Source organism: Eublepharis macularius, chromosome 4 (assembly GCF_028583425.1).
Source record: "Eublepharis macularius isolate TG4126 chromosome 4, MPM_Emac_v1.0, whole genome shotgun sequence".
NCBI classification, from domain to species: domain Eukaryota; kingdom Metazoa; phylum Chordata; class Lepidosauria; order Squamata; family Eublepharidae; genus Eublepharis; species Eublepharis macularius.
Window position 1 is genome coordinate 115982480 of NC_072793.1, and position 17553 is coordinate 116000032.

General features: G+C 39.7%; 1 protein-coding gene across 1 annotated transcript in view; it reads left to right on the forward strand.

The window, feature by feature from the left end:
• The window catches only part of CACNA2D3 (calcium voltage-gated channel auxiliary subunit alpha2delta 3), a 1057886-nt gene that overhangs the window by 805725 nt on the left and 234608 nt on the right, over positions 1-17553 (forward strand). Inside the window, exons 15-16 of the mRNA XM_054976383.1 lie at positions 10078-10149; positions 12163-12243. Coding sequence (XP_054832358.1) covers positions 10078-10149; positions 12163-12243 — 153 coding nt within the window. The remainder of the gene's footprint in view (positions 1-10077; positions 10150-12162; positions 12244-17553) is intronic.

Consider the following 17553-nt stretch of genomic DNA (forward strand, 5'->3'; position numbering starts at 1 on the left):
GTGATACCCAGGGACCCCATGACCAGGTGCACTTCTGCTGTGGCAGGGTAGACTTACTCTTCTCTGTGGTGGGTTCCACTGCCATGGTGACTTGGCTCCCTTCTGCCTGTCCATCAGGTTCAACTTTGAACACAGCATCCTCCTCTGCCTCGCATGCCTCACGACTAGTACTAAGCACTACTGCCGCCGGACCTGTCACAGACTCAAGGGCAGAAAGACATTTCAAAATCTCCATCCCAAAGGCCAACTTGGATTCAGCCCTAACCAGCCTAACTCGCTTTTTCCCAACCCTATGGGGGCAGAGGCCTCCTTTGCCTTGTCTAAAGCCTGAAGTCACTTCAATACATCCGAGCCAAAATTGGCATCCTCTTCGTCCTCAGAAGAGGAAAGGGCTGGTGGGGCCCTCTTGAGAGGCTGATTTTTGGCAGGCTGCTTGCCCTTGGACTTGCCCTTGCCCTTCCGGGAGGCCATCACTCCAATGTATCAACTATTTGTAATTTATTTTTTTAAATTGGTATATGTAGTTTAATTGGTTTAAGTATGGAATAAGCTCTTAGAATTAAAAATCAAGCAACAATGTAAAGAAACACTGGGCCCTAATGTGGGCTGTTTGTCTCCCAACTTGCTTATCAACCCCAGTACTGAAGAGTGGCTGAACTAAAATGGCTGCCACTCATGAAATGGCAGCCACCACCAGAGAATGTATGCCACTAGGCCCACTGGGCCCTCTGCCTAGGCCCAGCCCATCTTAGCTGGACCCACAGCAGCCCCCACTGCCCAGCAAAGCCCAGACATAAGCGGGGGCCTTTCAGCTCTCAACTGGCCCCTGGGCTGCTGACCCCTTCATTGCTGCCCCTCTGGCCTTACCAGCTATGTGGGCCTATGTGTTGCTGCCCGCCAGCCATACAGGCTGTGTGGGCTTGCCACCCACAGGCAAAAACAAGGGGGGGTGGGAGGGCAAAAAGGAAACCCCTTGCCCACTAAACACACCCTTCACTGCCATGGTAGTATGCTCAGCACTGCCACAGCACACAAACTGTTCCCCAAGGGCGCTTGAGGCCGAGGAGGGTGATAAACAGTGCCCTGCCGCCTCCACCACTCAGCCACCACTAAAACAGGTGAGAAGCAAGCCAGGCAAAAGCCTCAAGGCTCTGCTCCACGAGCAGGGCACAACTGCCGCTGCCCAGCTCGCCCGGACGTTCCTCCATGGATTGGGGAAGGCACAGGAGCTCAAAAGCTCCTCCTGCTCCGGCCAATCTCACAGAGCAACTGAATCCTTGGGGATGGAGATGCCTTCTACAGTGCTTGTCTCCACCCCTGGATTGAATCCCGGATGCTTGGGATGACTGTCTGCTCCTTCTCCTTCCAAGGAGGCAAACTTCAGCCCCCGGCATAAGCCACTGCGCAGCAGCTGGGAAGGAGCCACATTTTTTCCCTAGAATGCAGCTTATTTGGCTCTTTTTTCCTCTTCTTTGTTATCGATGAAGGAACACATTTTTAAGTTGTTACAATCAGCTAAGATCTGTAACTGACGCCCTGTGGAGACATTCACTAGTCCCATTGAGAGGGTCATCAATGTCAGCAGGGTCTGACCTGATGTCTCTGTTTGTCATAAAGACTATACAGGTAGACTGTACCATGCACAGTATTCAGTCATGCAATCTGTACACCACACAATTGCAGTTACATAGATCACATGACTCATGCCTATGCATTTTAGTATTTATGCTTATCAACCATTATGTAAACATTATATGATCAGCTCATGGAATATTGGGAGTTTGGAAGGAGCAGGGCCAACTGATAGATCACAGTACCCCTTCCCTCTTCCATAGGTATAGTGAGCATCCACACAGGGCTATAATAACCTCCTAATGGTTCTTGTGAACTATGTTGATATTTTCAATTTTAAAAATTTTGGAAAGTGAAATTTTTACTTTAAGAAAAACCATTTGGGTTAATTGTATATATTTTAATCCCCCCACTCTTCCAAAATTGATCAGGGCTTCATCCTATGTTGTATATTCCTTTCCCTTTCTCATTTTGGAAATCCTTGTAAGGCACAAGTCAGAAAATGGTGGAACAGATGCATCTTTGTTATATCAGAATAGTTTGACACAGCTATGATATATGTATTGTAATACCCCTGGAAAATATCAATTAAAGGTACTTTCATGACCTGCTAGGCTTGAATCTTGAATCCTTTGACTGTTTCTACTTACAAGCAAAGGCCAGCTCTTTGGAGAGTGATAGGGAAGATGAGAGCATTGGTTGGTGAAGTCAGTAATGTACCTTTCTTCACCTTCCTAACTAGGATAATCTGCATTATGGAATGAAACTTCTTCTGACTGACCTCTTCCTCTAGTGAGACACACTGGGATACATTTATTTATTTGAATAATTGATAGCCTGCCTTTCTACCTCCCTTAGGCACCTTATAACATAACATTTAAAACATTAATTTTATTATAAAAGAACAACAAAACAGAAACAGCAGCTAGTGAGAAAAACAGGTGAAAACATAAATGTAACCAAAAAAATGCTACCAAAATTTGGGCAATAAGTTACTAGGCACCTGAAAGATGCCAACTAGCATTCAGAAATATATTGCTTCCAAACTTGGAGGTCTCGTTCAGCCAGAATGGCTAATAGCTATGGAAGAACATTTCCTTCATGATTTTGTCTGATTCCCTTTTAAAGCCATCTAAGCTAGTGGTCATCACTGCATCATCACATGGGCAGGTTCACGTGCACAGAGGCAATCCTTCAGAGATTTTGATCCTAGACCATTTAGGGCTTTGAAGATAATACCCAAGGCTAGTTCTGGCCAAACTATCCAGTGCTGCAGGGACTTGGCTTGGACACAGCTGACAGCAATACAAGCCCAGGAGATGATTGGTGTACTTTGCTTGGGTCAACAAAATGCCTTTGAACAAGCCCTGGTCAGGAGGATCAGCACTTTGAACTGTGCCAGAAACTAAACTGGTAGCTAGTGTAATTCCTTAACAACTATGAAATGTGATCAGTTCTGTGTGGTCATATTAATAACCTGGCTGCGGAATTCTGAACCATTTTTCATAATCATCCCATGTATCAGGCATTCTAACTTGCATGTTATTGAAACATGGATAATGATGGTAAAGTCAGGTTTAAGGACACCTCTTTCCACTGTGAGCAAGGTCATGTTGTAACAACCAGCAATTGAGAGTTTTCTACAGAGACAACAAAAGCAGCTTTCTAGTTTTCAGATCCCACTATCGCACATGCATTGGATGGTTAGGACACACTAAAAGAGGCCCTGGTGTGAGCTTATAGCATCTGACTATCCTCTTACTTAAAATGCTACTTTTGTCTTTCCACAAGTAAGGAAAGGAGGAAAAAAGATATTTTAATTATATCTGGTGACATAAGAAACTTACAAGGAAAGTAATAGTTTAAAATCTGAAATTCTATTCCTCTGAAAAGGATTTTCTTTTTCAAAAATCATTATCTCTTTAAAAGTTTCCATCTGTTTAAATTATGTGTGTATCATTTACAATTAGGAAATGTAGATGTCTCATGAATGTAAAAATATCCTTTCATAATAGCACTTAAAATCAAAAAGCAATGTGTTTGCCTTTAAAAATCAAAGCAATGGGGGTGGGAGAATCTGGATTTTATTATTGAGTTTAATTTAATTATTCTTGCATTTCAAAGGACAAACACACACCCTTCCATTTGGAGTTGGAATGCTGACGATCTTGAAAATAAATTATATTATACAAAAATAAGAGTAAGCTGGTATTAACAATGACAGATACAAGTGGTCCTTTTTTTACATAAACATTTGAAGAAAAACATGGTACACTTTCTAGAAGTCCAAGTTATGCTCAATTCACACAACTTGATTTCCAGAAGTCCTGCAAGTAATATCCGTGTTTGGATTAATGTAAAAATGTGGATGGATAGCCCACACACGTTATTTCCTGAGGATCGAATCAAGAGTTATATTGAAGTATTTCTGTCCCTCTGAACTTCAAAATAGGATATATCCTCATGAAGTCAACACCAAAATCCTTCACAGGATGACCCAAATCCAGAGAGGTGCCCAACTGTAACTATATTCCAAGCTGTGCTCTGTTACTTCCCATCCATGCAGCAAACCATCCACACAGCACACCATATATTGTAGCTTAAGGGAAGAAGAGGAGCACTCCAAATATAACTAAGAAGGTACAGAGCAGATATTTACTTGTAGGTCAGCTTTCCACATTAGGGCCACCAGGTGCAACTTTATAATCACACTTAAATGAGCACCCTTGATGTTTTAAAGAATAATTGAGATACAGTTAGTGAGAGATTATGCAGCTTTTCAAGCTACGGCTGAAGACTACCAGGGTTGTTTGAAAAATCCCTGCAATCCTTTGGAACACCTTTTCTTCTTATCCCAGCACAACGGAAGGTCACTGGTAAACATCAGTAGACGGAAGTTTTATTATTATTCCTTTTTTTTTAAAGTAAAGGTTTTATTTAAAAAGAAAAGATAGAAATGACTGTAGAAAGTGCATAGAAACTTATATAAAATACAAAGCACTACATTTTGAGTTACATTTAAGCTACAACAGAAAAATATATGTAACAGCACAACTAAATTATATAACAGTTCTCTTCCCCTATCCTTAATTGCTTATACTCAAACTTTAATGTCAGTAATTTATAATCAGTCATCTCTCCTATATTTTGTCTATGACTACTTTAATTTATCTTAGTTTCAACTTAAGTAATCAAAGAAATCTTTCCATTTTTTCCAGAATTCTGATATTGGTCTATTGTGCACATAGAAAGTTAATTTAGCCATTGATGTATATTCATACATCTTGTCTTTTCACTCAGGCATTTCAGGGCGAATTCTTACTATTATTCCAACTTCATTATCCTGACTAAATTCAGTTTATACATCTTATGAAATGGTAGTTCCACCACCAACTCTTGAGTAGTTACTTTGGTTTAGACATTTACTGTATTATTGAGCAATGACTCTCCAGCTTCCAATCCTGATAAGCAATTCCTTGAAAGTGATTAATATACTGTTCGTGAACAATTTGGTCAAAAGGACAAAGGCATTAATATGGGTTAAGCTAAGCTTATTAGAATCCTTGCAATAATGTGCTAGGACAAGAGGTAATTAAAGGAGAAAAGGCTCCTACCCACCCTGTAACAGAGAATAATGCTGGAAGGTACAGAAACCATTAATCCCATATAAAATGCTGTAAAGGATATATTCAGATGCCCTTCTTTGCATACCTGTGTTGTCTTTCTAGCCATCTGTGGTTTGACGATAAACAGGAAAGCCACAAAAATGAAGGTTTCCTACCTATCTGTATCTGTTCTACTTTTTGTCTAAGTGTGCTGTTCATGCCTGTGGCATCTGGAGTCATTATTTCAAAATAAACTCAAAAATAGAATCATACAATCATCTAAATCATACATCTACTATCATCTACTACTACATTTATCTACATAAAATATAAACTAAACATATGCATTTTAACATAGACATGACTTTAGCTTCATTCAAATCATATAGTTCAAATATCTGTATAGAACTTGCCTTATATATTCTTGATTTTTCACTTTTATTTAAATATCTTTATTCTCTCTTTACCGTCTATCTTCATATCCAGTAATGAGTTTGATACAAACATATATTACAGACATATATTGCTGATCTCTTTACTTTTTATTCTAAAATTTATTTTTACTTATTCTTGATATTTAACTAAATAATCAAAAATACTTTCTATTTTTCTTGAAATTCTGAGATAGGTCTGCAATGTATATAAGATGTTAATTTTGCCATTGTTGCATATTCATGTAATTTGTTCTTTCATTCCTTCAAAACTGGACATTTTTTTGCCTTCCACTTTTGCTGCAGATATTACTCCTACTGCTGTTACCATATACTTAAATAATTCACTATGCATTTTTGTAATATTGCTTGGTTGGTATAATAACAACATATTTTTAAGATGCATCACAAATTTAAATATCTTTTGCATTTCTTCATGGATCTCTATCCAGTATTTTCTTGCTTCTTTGCATGTCCACCACATGTGATATATTGTTTTATCCATATTTTGACATTTCCAACATTTCCCATTATACTGTTTATTAGTTTTTTGCAATGTCTTTGGGAAAACTTTAGTTTGAAGGCTGATTCATGGTGAATTCTGTTGAGAAAAGTTATTTGGATTCTGTTCAGCCTTTTACTTGAAGAAAAAATGCCAACCATGCTCTGCCTATTAAGTTCATTGTTCCTACTTTGTAACTATGCATCTCTTAGCTAAATGTTAACAGATTTCCCAATATGATAAAAAGAATTCTTGTGGTAAATCCCAGAGGGATAACATGTTAACCTATTGCAGCAAAAACAATAGTCTTGTGGCAACATAACAACTACTTGGTTTATTGTAGCATTTGCTTTCATTGACCAGGAACTACTTTGTCAGATGCATGAAGTGTTATCCTTACCTCCAAAATAAATTATGGTGGGTAGGGTGCCAACAGTGGGCCACAAGACCAAAAAGTGTATATGCAGGAGTGTATGTATAAAAAGAAAGGAAAACAGAGTGATCCTTTCACAAAGCCACAAAATGGCTGTTCCAATTGGGGAAAGACGGGAAAGGCGGTTCTTTCCCAGACAGGAAAGGCGGTTCGAAGGATACCATAATCAATGCTATTGAAAGCTGCTGAAAAATACAAGAGAACCAGCAGAGTTGCACTCCCTCTGTCCATCTCCTGGCATCTACCAGGGTGACCAAGGCTGTTTCTGTCCCATAACCAGGCCTGACACCTGATTGGAAAGGATCTAAACAATCTGCTCCATTCAGGAAATCCTGAAGTTGTCCAGCCACCATCCTGTCATAGACTCTGATTGTTAATGGTATAGATACCTGAACAGTACACCCAAAAATTTGCTTTTTAGTTTTCAAATCTATAGATGTGTATTACTTTTTACTGTTTCAGCAATGTTCTCACTGTTTGATAGATAGTAGATGCATAAATGGTTTTATGCCAAGACTAAATCTTACAATAAGCAGACTACAGTTTGGAACAATTATTCTTGGATAAATGTCATTCAGTGTACAGAGTTGTCTACATGATGCTTGCAGAGGAAACAAATTAGATGGTTTTAAGAGAGTTGTGTGATGTTCACATAACTGGGCATACATAAGGTAGCTACATAGCTACACCCTGAACACCCCAAACCTCTCAGTTCTAGATTTGGAAAGCACTTTGGTAAGAATCTTAGAAACTATATTTTATCTTTTAAATGTGAGATAGATAGGATAAGAAATGGCATGTATACCTTCTTATTTTTAATTTCATTGACATATACTAGAATTATTGTGATTCTTTTAGAGTGATTAGACTGTTTTTAATTTAAAACAAAGTCTTAAAAGATAGCATTGAGTGATCTTTGACTGAGATACAAGATTTTCATATGACACCTGGAATAAATAAATTTTTGACCTCTTCTCTCTGGAGGTAGATCATTTTAATAGAGCCCTCACCCCTGCACAGTCTTGGTATTCCTGTAAGTCTAAACCAGAGCAAATAGTGATTGTCCATTACTAAGGAACTGTCATCAGTTCCCCCATCTACAGATCACATTCATCCCACCTAAAACAACATACCAGATCAACAGTGTGGATTGCATAATGTATAGGACCAATTACTACCTGAGACATTTACCATGGGTGTTTTGGAGGCCATGAAATCCTGAGCTGCTGCTGCCAAGACAGCCTTGGCTTAAATGTTGAAGTCCCCCAGGACAGCCAGCCTAGTGGTCCTCATTCATTACCACCCCCCAAGACCATCTCTGTCAGCTCAGGCAGGGAGAGCATTAGGCAGCAGGGAGGGCAGTACACCAACAGAATCTCAGTCCTTTCTTTCAATCCCAGCATTAGGTCTCAAAATCAGAAGCATTCTGGAAGGGGCAGTGAGCTGGGGGGGATAGAATCCTTATAGACTACAGAGATACCACCTCCCTGCCTGCCGGACCTATGCTGATGAATCACTGAGTACCCTGAGGGACACAGATGGGATATCCCCTCCCCCTTTCTCTGTCTGAGATTTAGTGATAACATCTTCATCGTGTGGACCAATGGGAAAAATTCCACAACAGCTTCACCCACCAAATGACTAAGAATGCCTATTTTTTTTAAGCCATGTCCTTCCTTTGGAATTCCTTCCTTGTGCCAAGCCTTAGAAGTAGCTGATTGCAGCTTGGCTTCTTCTTTAATTTGGTAAATATTATTTCATCTATTTTAAATTTAAACACACACACTACAACAAGATATCAGAATTTCAAAGCAAAGATTCCACTAGAATAATCTAATTTAATGTACATTTCTGTAGAACAGAAAACGATTTCGACTTCTTATTTAAAATTTATTACAATTTTATATCTAATCCCATTTTATAAAACAATTTTGAAATATAACTTCAGAGGCCAGAAGTCTCCTTATTATTTATATGTCAGAACAATGGCAAGTACTTTAGCTTGCTAGTTAGCAATATTGTTCACAGAATTTTGTCTTTGTTGTATTATATAAAATGTATCGTATTTTGAGGAGTGTCATGCTCTTACTAATGAGTTGAACAGTAGTTTGTGGGCCATCACAAAGCATAGAACAAGTTCTCTTACACAAAAGGGAGTTATGCAGGACATTGGGTGGTCACACTCACCCATGATCTCTCAGACTTAGCACACCTATCTGGCGCTATTGTAGTCTTTCAGGTGATGCTGCCATACTTGGAAGGAACAGCCCCCTCTTCAGATGGGACCTCTCAGTCCCAATGTAAATGCTGTTGTAAATTTTATACTTTGCCAGGTGTATCTGCTGGAAAGAAGAAGAGAGCCAAAGGGAATGAAAGACCCCAAAAAGAATATGACATAGATAAGAAACGTGTGGGGAGGAAAATCTCAAGAAGATTAAAAAAATCCCCAAATGCATTGTTGTCTCCCTTTATGCCTTGGATATATTACTACAGTTTTAATAATCTAGCAATAAATTGTAGTGTATGTAACATTTGTAAATTGATAGTATGGATAAGTATTACATAAGAATGTAAGAATGTACATGAAAGGCTATTATATCTAAACTGAGGGCACAACTCCCACTGACTGGCAAGCACAAAGCCTGCACTGCTTTGAGACATAAACCAGTCATCATATAAATGTGCCCCCTTGAATTATTTTAGAAAGGATTCCACAGTAACCAAAATTGGTTCTGGATTGGTGCAATAAAAATCTTTGATAAAGCTTCTCTGTAATGCTATGTTCCAGCCACAATCTCAACATATGTTGCCACATGTTTAGTGGTAACATTGCTTGAATTTGCCCAACTGCTGAGTGGATATGGAATTGAATTTGGCTGTGTGAAAGTAGTGTTGGAGTTAGAAGGATGATTCTGACACTACATAAAGATGTGTTTCCCTTCACCAGGAATCTGCTTGACATCTGTGTTTGCATGAGCAATGCAGATTGTGAGCTAGAAGTTCACAGAGGTCAGTTCATCATATTCCATGATCTCTAATGAAGTTGCAGAGAACACTGAAGATTACAGAAAATGTTCATTTCACACAGTATGCAGGGTTTTTTTAAAAGTATGCCAGTGTAGTGCATGAACTAGCCTTGAGACCAATAAATATTACTTCAATATATGAACTGAAAATATTTGGACTGTCTTAAATACTGTCCCATTAAAAACTAGAAGTATCTAGAAAATTAAGATAGATTTGTATTAATACTTAAGTTTTCGATGCATATCCAACAGATGAGCAAATGTATCTCAAGGATACATTCCTTGTATTGTAAATTATTTTTAAATGTTTTCTGTAGACACAAGCTATGTTTAGGAGGTACCATCTGAGGTACACTTAATATTAATGCAATATAAGTTGTCATGGTGTCCTAAATAGCCTCATGTTCATTAATCAGAAGAGAACTTATTTAGATGATTTCTTTATATTGGTTTGATAATGCTGTCAAGTTTCTCTGTATTAATATTTATTCTTATGTTTTAAACATAGCTTGCTGACGATCAGGGATTGGTTTTGATGACCACTGTTGCCATGCCAGTATTTAGTAAGCAAAATGAGACTGTAAGTACACATGTTGTATGACAGCCATGTGCAACAAAACGGAGGTTTTATAAGCAGCACAGATGTGTTTTAAGGAAATTATGTTTGTTAACTGTTAGAATTTCCTTCCTGCATTTCCCACATACATTTGCATTTGCTATTATGATAAAATAAATAGCGTATATATTTAAATGCAAACAGCTGAATACTGAATATTCAGCTGAAATAAAAAGGCAAAAGGTACTTTACATTCTTTACATTCAAGCTTCTACATTTTTAATACCTTACATTCAAGCTTTCTAAATTTTTTGAATACCATGCATTGTGTGGGGACAATCCTGAAGGGGAGGGAAAGAAGAACACAGACGCACTGGACTGGGTGGGTGGGTGGGAACCAAGCTACAACTTTTATGATCCTGTCACAGTATAGGCTGGGGACAATGGGTGCAGTAGACAGATCATCTGCTGACAGTGACACCCCCCCCCCCCCCCGCTTGACCTGCCTGTTGGAGGTAACCAAAGAAAGAGTGCTAGTCTTAGGGCCAGAAGCAGAAGAAGCTGCTGCTCCTGCTTACTGTTAGTCTCTTGGGGTCATGGTCAATATGCCAGTCCCAAAGGTGACTATCATGTCCCTCAGTCCCAGAGTCCCTTAAGCAGACTCCTTTTTAGGGTCATGCAGGATCACCCCTGCAACAGTCTGTACCATGTCCCCAGCAAATGCTTAAATGCCAGCAGCCAGTTTTGACAATTACCCGCATTCAATAATACGATCAAACATACACAGAGCATACACTTTTGTGTTGAGGAAGGCAAAAACCCCAAGGCCTATGAGGCAGCAAGGGTAAAATTCTCTCCTGGCTCTGTTAACCATTCCCCCTCTGCAGACAAAGCAAAAATGACACAAGAATTAAAATATGAAAGCCTGGATGTTGGTGGGGTTTGCTGGCAGACTGCTCTAAATGCCCAGCCAGTTTCTAGCCCCCTTCTTTTAAACATGGAGTATGGACCAAATTGGAGCTTGACTGTCAGGTCTGCTGTCCCTGCCCCCTCCTTGATGTAAAGCTGGCTGACATATAGCTGGTTAAATGGGGGTGGGCTGCAGAAAGCAGTGTGACAGCCCCCTGAGTGAGCCAGTGTTGGGCACAGTTGCCCAGTTGCTCTCCCCCCCGCCCTCTACCCAGCCGCAATAATTGCTCCATCTTAAGATTTTGAACAGGCCTTTCTAGTAAGCACAGTTAATAATGCCTGAAAACTGTTGACATAAATGAGATTTAATAGCTCTAAATTTTGCCTGGATTGGCACATAAGGCTGCTGAGCAACAGATAACAGACCACATGTCTGTAATAGCCTGTGGAACTGCAATGGATATTCCCATAACAGTTTCATACAGCAAACTGTGTACATGTTGAGGCACTATGCATCCATGCACATGGAAGCCTATGTGCACCCTATGTGCTTCCTGGGATTGAAGCAAATGTTTGTATTTTTTTTGTTCCCTTACTCAGACTAAAACATGCATATAGATCCAGAAAAATTACTGACAGATTTGTGTAGTGGTAAATGCTGGATCTGTTTTTTATGTTCTTTTTAAAACTTTTTTAAAACAATGTTGACATTTCATTTTCATTTACATCCTCTTTTTACTTCTTGCCTCTCCTAGGCATCAACTCACAGGATACTTGGGGAAAAGTTGTCATGTTTTATGTGACATTTTGCTGAGGTGTGGTTTACTAAATCAAAGTGTTTAACAAAAAGTTTCTTTATCAACTGAAACTTTGCACTCTGGTTGTGATTTTGATTCCTGGGTAAGGAAAAGAAGATTACTGCTTATTTTACATGTATGCTTGTTCAGCCAAATTAGCTGCAGCCACCAACAATAGCTTTTCCAATAACAGGAAGAATTAGCTAGTTATCTACACTTTCCAGTGCAGTTTTAATCCATGTAGGAAATAATTATTTATTGAATACATTGCTCCAACGGTGATTGTTTTTCATCCTAATCTGTATTTTTTTTAAAAAATCTTTTAAAATAGAGATCGAAAGGCATTCTTCTGGGAGTTGTAGGCACAGATGTTCCGGTTAAAGAACTTCTAAAGACTATTCCAAAGTACAAGGTAAATAACATTTGATTACTAGTTCAATGTATTGAAAGAGAAGTAAGTTACATTTATATAGTGCAAACTACGAATTGTTTAACAAAATAATTACATGATCCTTATATACAGAATGCAAAACAAATACTGGAAAAGATATCTTTATCATATTTTTGAACCACAGACTATAGTGATATCCTGGTACCTACTGAAATCCCACTCCTAGTAGGTCAGGATACCTTTGGGAATTCCACAGGATGTGGTGGAGGGGCTGCAATGGGGAGGACCAACGGAAATTGAGGAGCCCCCTTGTGCAAGGCAAGACTTCAGTTCTCACTGTTATATCCATTTCAATATACCGTAGAATAGTGTATTAGTTGCTTGGCAACTAATGCATTGTACTGATTGTAAAGCTTTCTCATGCCCAAAATATGGAACATATTTTCTACTATGAGAATGCTCCCCCACATTTTCTACTATGACAATGCTCCCTAAATTTTTTTGGATTCCAAAATAAGTTCAGTTTTTAAAAAAAAATTACAATATTGTCCCATATATACTATAGATAGTATACTTTGCCTGTACTACAAGATCCAATGGCATTTATTACTGTTGAGATTTTGGTTGGACAATTTAATGTATTATCCAGGTTTCTGAGAGAGATTCAAATTGTTCTTTGAGATGAAACAGTTTTGTGAGATGATGGATTTTTAGGCCGTAATGCATTCTATTGATTGTAAAGCTTTCTCATGCCCAAAATATGGAACACATCTTCTACTACACAAGGCAGTATAATGCTTCTCACTGTATAAAGAATTACTGTCTTCTGAGTAGGCCTGCTTAGAAATGCTGTCTAATTCTAACAGTTTAAAGTAGATCTAGCATGGTGAAAGAGATATTGGACTAGCATCTGGCAGACTTTGGTTCAAATCACCTACTTGTCTCTGGAAGGTTGCTGGGTTACTTTGGGCCCGTCAATTACTCTCATTTTGCAGTCACTCCATTGGCTACCCATCAGTTAACAGGCTCAGGTCAAGGTTTTGGACATCTCATACAAAGCCCTTCATGGTCTTTGACCCTCATATCTGCAGGGTCACCTCTTCCTATGCTCCATCACAGTAGCTTTGCTACTTTGAACTAGACATGGCCACAAATGGGGAAAAAATTACGAACACCCTGTTGGTTGTTTATTGCCATCCACGAACAACAAACAGAAGTGAACATGTCCCCTTAATGAACATGTTCGGTGTTCATGTTCATGGCCCTTTAAAGATCCCGTTAAACTATCAGCTGGCAGGTAGCAGGGGGGATTCCCTCTTGCCACCTGCCAGCTGATAGTTTAAAGGGCCCTTTCCTGCCATGTGCAAGGGGCAGGACCCTTTAAACACCCCACAACCCCCAGCCCCCACCCCCCTGCTCCACTCCAACACCGCCAGGCTGCTGCTGCTGGGTGCGAGACAGCGGGCAGAGCCGGCACTGTGGGGCTGCTTCTGCCTGCTGTCAGAGGGACGAGGAGGCTCGCCTCGTCCCTCTGACAGCGGGCAGAGCTGGTGCCGCCGCAGGGCCGCTTCTGCCCGCTGTCAGAGTGAAGAGGAGAGACTCCCCTCATCCCTCTGACAGCAGTCAAAGCTACCCACCACTGATGCTAGTCTGAACTAGACATGGCCATGAACAGCATTATGAACGGAAAAAACCCACGGACAGGCCGTTCATCTGTTCGCGAACAAGCCATTTGTGAGGCTCCATTCTAAATGAACATGTGGTTGTTGCAAGCCTTGTCCATTGCTTTCACCAGCCGTCTGTCAAGCCAGACAGTCTTGGGCCTTTCAATCAATTCCCCTGGCAACAGCAGGGACTGAACTTTGTCTGAACTCCTTCTGGCTTTCCTTCTGGCTTTAACCCTTCAAAGTACTTCCAGCAGAGAGTCCCGTTTTTGCCACTGGGAAGAGAAAATGACAACAAAGGGAATGACCCATGGATCATGCCTTTCCTGGGGTGCAATCTCTGTGAAACTTGGGGGGTCTTCGAAGGACAGTGAGGACTACATCCCTTGCAAATTTGGTGGGTATTGGACATTGGGAAGGTCAGTTTGTGACCCCTCAAAGTAGCTGCCTTCCAACAGGCAGTCCGGTTTTTGCCACTGTGAAGAGAAAATGACAGTAAAGGGTCATGGATCACATGGATCATGCCTTTTCCGGGGTGCAATCTCTTTGAAACTTGGGGGGTCTTCGGAGGACAATGAGGACTATGTCCCCTGCAAATTTGGTGGGAATTGAACATTGGGAATGTCAGTTTGTGGGGTGTTTAAAGAGCCCTGCTCCTTGCACATGGCAGGAAAGGGCCCTTTAAACTATCAGCAGGCAGGTGGCAAGGGGGAATTCCCCCTGCCACCTGCCTGCTGATAGTTTAAAGGGATCTTTAAGGGGCCACGAACAACTAACATGTTTGTGAACAGGGTCATGTTCATTACTGTTCATTGTTCATTGTTCGTGGATGGCAACAAACAACGAACAGCTTGTTTGTTTGTTTTCCATTCATGCCCATGTCTACTGTGAACAAGGGCTGCTGCAGATACTATCCTGCAAATGGGCAAAGTCAACAGCTGTCCCCCCCCAACTTCTGTAGTGAGTGACCCCCACCACCACCTTATAGAATGGCCTGTCTGAAGAGATCAGGAAAGCTCCCACTCTCTTGGCCTTCCACAAACTATGCAAAATTGAATTATTCAAGAGAGCTTTTTTACTTAGGCAGCAGGGCTATGCTGCAAGGCATTAGTTCAGAGAGATGCTTTGGTAAAGGATGGGGTCTGTACTGTGCTTTGATGTAAATATATTCCTACTGACTACTTTCTACATTGTTTAATGGGTCACTTTTGTTTCAGTGTTTCATCTACGTATTCCTGGATTCGAATGTATGTTTCTTTTCAAATGTCTGCAGTTGTTCTTTTTATTTATTGAATGTCCCAGCAGTTGATCATATTGACTTACACTGTGTAATATGCCTTGAGTCTCAGTGAGAAAGGCAGACTATACATACATACATACATACATACATACCCTCCCTTGCTCATAGGGTTTATTTATTTATTTACAAAATTTTACCCTGCCTTTCGGCCCTTACAGCATTGCTAAGGTGGCCAACTAATGTAAAACATACGAATTAAAATATCATTTTACTTTCCACTTTCATTACTTTCCCACTTTCATTACATAAGCTGAATCACATCCAGCACAATTATTTAGGATAATTTGGAATTTAAAAATTACAGAGTTTGAGTTCCAAATTAATAATGATTTGGCTATTACCTGTGACATTTTTGTGTGAGTCTTCACATCTGGCCAGAATTGTTGCTCTGCTATTCAGGCTCTCTCAGTTGAGCCAAGTGCAAAAGATTGTTGTGGAAAATTCGGATTCTGGGGCTTTGCCTATGAGTATTATCACCAGGCTGTCTGATATGTATGTAAGTCCCTTAACTGCAAGCATAGAAACCTTTGGGGTAGTTTATCATAAATACACTGATGACATTCATCTCTTTGAATAAGCTTCCAGAAACTGCTGAATCTATATTGAGCCAATACTTGAAAGTTGTGGTCAAGTGGCTAAGGGTGAATATGGTGAAGCTGCATCCAGAGAAGATTGAGGTTATTGATATTAATAATGGCAGTGTTTTGGTGACAGCCCATTTGTTAACTGTGACTTGCCATTTTGTATATGTGATATCTATTATGAACAGCAAACCAAGATGCCAGCTTTGCTCTCGTATAGATCCTAGCAACACCATCAGTGGTCCCAACAACATCAGTTATACAACCATCAGCGCCATACTCCTACATCATCCTCTAATGTGATTTATGCCATCAAATGTCATCAATGTTCTTCCACCCTCTACATTAGACAAACGGGCCAGTCCCTTCAACAAAGAATTAATAGCCATAAGTCTGACATCAAAAACTACAACATTAAAAAAACAGTGGGGGAACATTTTAACCTTCCATGACATTTAGTTGCTCACCAAAAAAGTAGCAGTTATCCTGCAGAGGAATTTCAAAGAGAGATAAGAAAGAGAAACTGCTGAATTGCAACTGATAATGAAGCTCTGGACAATACAGCCATCTGGACTGAATGGAGACTTAGGCTTTTGGTCTCATTACCAATGCTGATTTCTTCACACCCACCACCCCTCTGCATACCCCATCCTATCCAATCATGCCTGCTATTGTCATTCACTGGCTTTTGTCATTCAGCATCTGAAATCACTCCACTCTCCAAGATATAAGGGCAGATGAACTCATATTCTAGCTGTATCTAAAGAAGTGAGCTATGACTCATGAAAAAAGCTTCATACCCTACCACAGATTTTGTTAATCTTATAGGTGCTACTGAACTCGTGCTCTGTTCCACTGTTACAGACTAACATGGCTACCCAACTTGATCTATCTAATATGAAGCTATTTTTTCCTGGGTCTAATTCAAGGTGCTGGTTTATTTTTAAGCCCATTGTGACCCGAGACCCTCATACCTAAAAATCCATCTCTCCCTATACAAACCAGTGTGCCAGCTCCATTCTTCACAGCAAGATCTTTTAACTATCCCTTACGTAGATATGTTAGAACTTCGCTGATTTAGAACTCTCACAGTGGCATCCGCCATACTTTGGAGGCAGTTAGAAATGTATCGTTCCCTCCAAAATTTTGTTAGCACTTCTGAGGAGTACTGAAAATGCAAATACTGGTTTCATTTTTTGTTGTATATTTTATTTTAATTTTCTAAACTTTAACATTTTAATTTTTTTAATTATGAAAATTGTGTTGGTATTACTCTTGTGTTACTCTTTAAAATTGTCTCGAGTCCTTTGTTAAAGGAGAAAGGCAGGGCAGAAACATGTTCAATACATATCTTGGGGGTAATCTGGTAACGTATTAAAATGCAATGTGGAGATGGACAATAGAATATAGTGCTCTGGACTGGCAAACTACTTCTTGCCTTTAGACATGAACATGCCATTCAATCTGTTATGTACCTAATCATGTTTCCAATTACATTAGAAATGAACTTTCTAGGAAGGGTAGGAAGAGCACAACTGCAAGCAACCTCTTTGTGCCATTCTTAGGTTTGCAAATTCAGTTTCCATGCTGTTGCATACAATGGCATCATCATTATAATATGGGACTTATCTTGACAAGGTGCTCTTTAGTTTAATTGCATTGTGATGTTTAGGCTAGAGAAATACTTCAGAACAGTCATAGTTGCTTATAATACACAGAATGCTAGAAATGAATTATCTCAAACCCAACTGAAAATTCACTGCAAAACCAATAAGTTTCTATGTTC